The sequence below is a fragment of the Malaclemys terrapin genome, chromosome 22 (genome assembly GCF_027887155.1).
Source record: "Malaclemys terrapin pileata isolate rMalTer1 chromosome 22, rMalTer1.hap1, whole genome shotgun sequence".
Lineage (NCBI taxonomy): Eukaryota > Metazoa > Chordata > Testudines > Emydidae > Malaclemys > Malaclemys terrapin.
The window spans coordinates 13,641,488-13,647,578 of NC_071526.1; the positions used below are offsets into that span (position 1 = coordinate 13,641,488).

General features: G+C 52.6%; 1 protein-coding gene across 1 annotated transcript; it reads right to left on the reverse strand.

Moving 5' to 3' along the window:
* Window positions 1-2,083: 2,083 nt before the first annotated feature.
* Window positions 2,084-5,546, reverse strand: MARCKSL1 (MARCKS like 1). The gene is made up of 2 exons (XM_054011697.1): window positions 5,184-5,546; window positions 2,084-3,448 (listed from the first exon to the last, which is right to left on the reverse strand). Exons 1-2 carry the CDS (start codon window positions 5,277-5,279, stop codon window positions 2,819-2,821), a joined length of 726 nt encoding a protein of 241 aa, XP_053867672.1. The 5' UTR covers window positions 5,280-5,546; the 3' UTR covers window positions 2,084-2,818.
* Between the last annotated feature and the right edge of the window lie 545 nt (window positions 5,547-6,091).

Here is a 6,091-nt window from a genome sequence, read left to right on the forward strand (position 1 = left end):
AGATCCCTGTATAGGCCTTACCTTCCTTTCAACTTTTTTGTTTAAAGTGTTTACAGTATCCTAATTCTCCAGCTGCCCCTTTGATGAATGGCGGGGTCTGTTTGACATGGTTCCTGCATTGTATTCCCCCCCCCGCGTTACATTTTACACTAAGCATTAGAGAGGCATTTCTTCTCTCTGCTCCCTTTAAGCAGCTCTCAGCTGTTCTTGTGCAGCACTGTCCTTGCTGCAAGTGGGGTGTGCACCTTGGTTTGGATTTCCCTTGGAGAACAGAGTAGGTCAAGTCTTTCTCCTTGCTTAGAACGTTGTTTCAGTCCTTCCTGAAGTTGATTATCTTCAGCTACTGCTACTTAATTAGGAGACAGTTGACTTCTGCCACTTGGGCAGTGATTGCTGGTATAATTGGAAGAGGGGAAAAAATGGGGTCAGGCATAGCACTGTTTTGATGTAGTTCAACTGAAATCTAGAAACATCTTAAATGAGATGAGTGGGTTATTGTGCCAGATTCAGTTCTAGAACTCTTATTTGCTATTGTGTAAGGTGCAGAAAATCAAAGGTTCATAAACTAGTATTTCCCTACATGGGGAAGCAACCTATTCCTGCAGCAAGCCTCGCGATGGATCATAATTAATCCTTTTAGATCCCTTTCATTTATCCCCTTTGTCAATTAATTTGAAGGGGAGGATGGGCATCTCTTGATTTCCAAGGGATGAGGCAGTGACTACAACCCATCTTATATTGTCAGCTTGTGAACATTACCATGCAAGTCTCTGTGGTTCAGTAGTACTCAAAATGGCTGCCACACAGCTCTCCAGTACTGGTACAGTTAACCCTATAGCAGCACATACCATTGCATGTGTAAGAACATAAGTTGTAGAATGATCCCTACCAGTAAGGGAACTGTGCCCATTTCCATGGACCTGCAGCATGTACCACCTTCAAAAGGTAAGTTAAAGAGGTGACGACTTTAATTCTGCAGGACAATATGGACAACACACCAGCTGTGCTGAAGGTACCAGTTTCATAACCAGCTCTTATGTATTGGAGATGAGACTTGAGCTAGAGATCAGTCAAGTTTAGCCTCATAGCGCTGATGGTAGGGTGAATACCCCATTAACTCTATCCTGTGGTAGAGCAAAGTACTTTGCCATACAGAGTGATTCTACTAGAGCAGCTGTCAGTCATTACAGGCAGCAATCCACCTTTTGCAGGAGAGGCCTATAGCTGCACATTTCCCCTGGGCCCTGTCTCACTGACTGGGGGACACCTCAGCCACAACTTATCTAGAAGTTTATTAAAAAGGACTCCTGAATGAGATTAGGTACAGACTAGAGCCCCAGTACAATACAAACTGAGCCTTTAGAAGGTGCAGCCTTGTCATATCATTGTTGCCCTCTGGTTTTGCAGAAAAAGCCTTGCCTCTTGTTAAATGAATGGAGAAGACTTCACTTGTTTAGTTTTCCACCTGTATCATACACTCCTAGGTGAGTTTGGACAAGCCACCTCCTCTCTGACTGTAAAGTGTTTACTTCCCTACCTCAAGGGCTCCAGCTTAAATTAATTACTAAGTGTTCCCCCTCTCCCAGTGATCAGCCATGCATCTCTTTCACAACCCCAGTCAAGTCATTACAGGCTTTGTCTATCAATCCAGCTCGTCTTTTAGAATTACCTATCTCAGAACCGGAAGGTCAAGTCCAGCCCCCTTCACTAACAGGACCAAGTACTGATTTTTGCCCCAGATCCCTAAGTGGCCCCCTCAAGGATTGAACTCAACCCTGGGTTTAGCAGACCAATGCTCAAACCACTGAGATCAATAAGTTGTAGAGGCCATTAACTAAAGAATTCATTTAGGGAGAAGAGTCAGGTTCACCCAACATGCAAAAACATTACACACAGCATGGGGCAGTCTGGGACACAGACCCTGCAGAACATGGGTGTGTAGCTTGTCCAGCTTTAGATGTGCTCAAGTCAATTGAGTGCTACTACAGTTAGGAATTAAGTGCAACAGCCATTAGGCTAAATAAGCAACTCCAGCCTCAGTATCTCCTTCAGTAGCCTAGACAAAGTCAACAAGTTACCCAGGAAGGGGTCACCATTTATTCCTTTCAAATGTTACAAGGAAACCCAGACAATTTTTTTTTTTTTTTTTTTAGAGTTAGAAAATTGCAAATCAAATGTTTTGGTCATTAAAAAGTATTTACAGAGAAAACAAAAAAAACTTCACATTATACAGTTTGCACTCTCCCTCCCCCCACCCCAGAAAAGTTACCCCTTAGAAGTAAAATTAAACACAGCGGACTTACAAGCTTTATGGTTTTAAGCCAATAGTAAGACATTATAAAAAACTAACCAGATTAGCTTTTAAACTGTTTGTTTCTATAAAAAGCCCAAAATACTTTAAATGAAGTCAGAACCAGGAATTTAAACCAAGAAAGAATCCGTTGAACAGTCAGTGGCTTATTGGACTTTGAAAGCTGCTTGGAGGATTAGTGGAAAAGAGGCAGAAGATCAGCAGAGAGCCCAGAGTTTGGTGTAATAGACGGAGTGTGACTAGATTCCAGTTATGTCCAGGATCATCTTCCTCCAGTTTTAAAGGATTCAGGCAAACTAGTCCCAAGTGGTGGTGGTGGGAATCCAGACCAGTTTTCCAACAGTGAGCTGCATGGAGGGGGAAGGAGGGAAATAATTCAGGCATCTTAATTAGGTGTTGTCAGTTCTACTTTGAACATACAGGTGTGTGGGCAAGGCAGCAAGTCCACGGTGTTATTGGGATGAGGATGGCACAAAGTCTTTAAGTTATGACCATGTCAGGTGGGCTCTATTCTTCCTTCTGCTCAGTTGCTGCAGGTGTTGTACTGGCCTCAGGCTCCACAGGTTTTGAGGACTCCTCAGGCTTAGCGGGAGCCTCCTGGCTTTCCCCCAGCGGCTGCTCCTGTTCCTCTTTCTCCTTGGCTTCCCCTGCTTCTGCATCTTCCCTTTTAGGCTCTGCTTCCTGCTGCCCCTCGGCTGCCGGACTGCTGTCCACTGCAGCAGCTTTCTCCTCCGCTTTCCCTTCCTGTGTTGTACTGGTCTGCTCCGTTTCATTGGCAGAGCAGCTAGGGTTCTCCTCTCCTTTGGCTTCGGCTTTGGCCTGGTCGTCTGTGGGAGAGGACACAGCAGCATCTCCAGCCTCTTTCTTGTTCTTCCTGAAGGAGATCCCGCTCAGCTTGAAGGGCTTCTTGAAAGAGAACTTCTTCTTCTTCTTGGGGGTCTCCTTGCAGGCTGCAGCACCATCAGGCTTGGCCTCCCCACCGTCAGCAGCTGGGGCTGGCTCGATGGCGTCTCCACTGCCAGACTCTGCCTTGGTCTCCTCGGTGACTGGCTCAGCAGATCCATTGCCATTCAGGGGTGGGGCTTCTCCGTCAGCCTTGGGTGAGACATCCCCATTTATCTTCACATGGCCATTCTCCTAGGGGAAGAGGGAACCATGACATATTAGAGACTAGAGCTAGACCCTGGAGATCCAGAATACCACCACTTCTCCCAGACCTCCCTGCCTTTAGCTGGTAGGATTAAAAGGCGTTTTCACCTCCCAGAGAGATGTTGGCTATAAAACCCAATTCTTGGGAAACTGATCAGGAGGCAAAAGCTAGGTCAGGAGCCCACCCTGTGATATGCTGACTAGCCAGCGAGTCACTCTCACCTGGCAGAGCAGGGTGAGGAGGGGAAGCATTTCCCAGGGGCTAATGCACAAGGCTAGAGGCTAGGTTCTTTTCCCACAGAGTTGATGGGAGTGAGCCTTGGCTCCTGCTCCAGGGGCTCTATAGCTGATGGGGCATGGTGGGGGAAGGGGGCACAATGGGCAGATGGGGAGGAATGTGCTAGGGGGGTGCAGTTATAACCCTCTATCTAGAACCACCCCCCCCCATAGCCTAATGGAGCAGGCGTGCCCCGCAATTAACCCGGTGCTGGAGAGCCCGGCAGAAACTCAGTCCCAGGTGGTCAGTTGCCAGCGCAGGTGAGCCGGGCCCTAAATTCAGGAGGATAAAATGGGGGGGGGTTTCGCCAAGAGGAACCGCTCCTGCGCCGCCACCAGCGGGCGCTCGCGCTCCACCTCCAGAGCCCGGGCGGGGTGGGGAGCTTGCTGCCGCCCGCCAGAGGCATTGTTGCACGATGCAAGCGGGGGGGACGGGACGCTGCAGCCGTGATCCCCCCCCCTTGCCCAATGTCCGCTTTCCATTAAAAAGTCACCCTTGTCCCTCCCTGGGGGAGCCAGCCCTGCAATCCCCCGCCGCCGGGTAGAGCCGCAAGGGGGTGGCGGGGGGGGGTCTCAGCCCCCCGAGAAGAAAACCCCTCCGTGATTCGAATTGCAGAGGTCCTTAGCCTGGCTGCATTCATTGTCCTCCCCAGCAGCGTTTCCCTTCGCGTCTCCTCGCCCCGCTCCAGAGTGCGCCCTAGTGACCCCCCCTCGTGTGATCCCCCGGGGCTTCGGCCACTGGTGCATGTGGGGTGGGTAGAGGAACGCCCCCCCCCCCCATTAACTGGAGGCGCTTAGAAAACGCGAGAGACGCTCTCGCCCCTCCAAACCAGACCCCTCGAGCCGCCCGGGTCCGCCCGCGGGAGCTCGTCGGGGTTCGCCCTGGAACGCGGCCATCGCCGCCCCCACCCCCCGTTCTGGACCCGGATCCTTCCTTTGTTTTCCGCCGAGCACTCGGGGCTGCCCGGGGCTTGAGCGCCAAACAAAGGCAGCCCACGCCGCGCTCTCCAGCAAGACCCGGGGAGGGGGACAAGGAACGGGCGGCGGGGAGACCATGGCAGTAAAACGCGGGGGGGAGGGTATTGGAGATTGCAGGGTGGGGTCGCACCCCCCCCCCCATGTTTGGGGCACGATCCCCTCCCCCAGCCAAGCGGGTTTCGGGGGGCTCACTCGCAGGGGCAGCCCCAGCGCGCCAGGGCCATGCTTTCCGCAGAGAAAGGAGCCAGGTGGAAGGGGCAGCGCCTAATTCGCCTCCGCAAAGCTGGAGGGTGGGGCGGGGGGCAAAGACTTTCCAGTAGCCCTTAGCCCATCCCTAGCGATTCCAGGGGCTTAAACCTCCCCCCGGAGAGCCCCTTTCTTATACCGGGGGAAGGGAACAAAGCAAAGATCCAAACGCCCCCCTCCCCGAGCCACACACACACACCCCCAACCGGGCATTGAAACCCACCTGGCCGTTTGATTTGGAGGGAGACACCGCAGCAGCATCGGCCGATTTCTGAGCCATCACGTCTCCTTTAGCCGGTTTGGAGCCCTGGCTTCCCATGGTGGCTGGAGGGAGGGAATGGAGACGCACGGAACAAAAAAGGATGGTGAAGCTCCTAAAATCCTGAGATGCGGGGGGAGGGAGGGGGGTTAAAGCCGCTCCCCGCTGCCCCAAACTTCTGGGCAAACTCCTGGTAGTACAAAAAGCAAAGCGACAAATCCGAGGAGCGAGGGAGACGCGCCCTCACCGGGGAGATCAGCTCGGTGCCCCCCGTCTCCAGGGTCGCAGCCAGCTCGGCGCACCGAAGTAGGGACCGACGGAGAGGATCACTACGCCCCTCCCAGCCCCAAGCGCCTGCTAATAAGCGCGCAAAAGCAAGGGGCGTGTCGGGTATTTAAACACCCGCCCAATGGCGGGCGTGGGGAGGGGACAGGCAGGAGCTGCGCCCCCAGTACAATGGGGAACGTGCTCGGGCTGGGAGATGCTCAGTGGGAAAATAGGCCGTTTATCCCCCTCCCTCCACAGCGTTTGCAAAGCGGGGTGCAGCGTGGGGGGGGGGGGCACACGCTAGGTGTGTGTGTGGGGGGAAATGCAAGAGAGGCCGCTGCATCTTGCCAGCCCCGCTCAGTTCTTATTTGGGGAATATCTTCTATTGATTTCTTGGCTGGAGGAAAAGGTGCAGGGTCTGGCCCAATGGGCTACAAGACTTCAGAGCCTCAAGGGAGTTTTTCGTGGCCGGGGGAGGGGAGAGATTGGCGTGGTAATCAAATGTTGCCCACCACCGGCAGTGTAAAAATGAAACTGATTGGAAACAAAAGTGAAACCGACCAGTCTGTTTTCACTCTACAAGGTGAGTCAAAGGCAGAAATAAA

Bases quoted from the DNA above. Each gene is read 5' to 3' on its own strand.
- MARCKSL1 (XM_054011697.1), bottom strand. From the start codon at position 5,279: ATGGGAAGCCAGGGCTCCAAACCGGCTAAAGGAGACGTGATGGCTCAG. The intron at 3,449-5,183 runs GTGGGTTTCAAT...CTCTTCCCCTAG, and splicing joins CCTCCAAATCAAACGGCCAG to GAGAATGGCCATGTGAAGAT.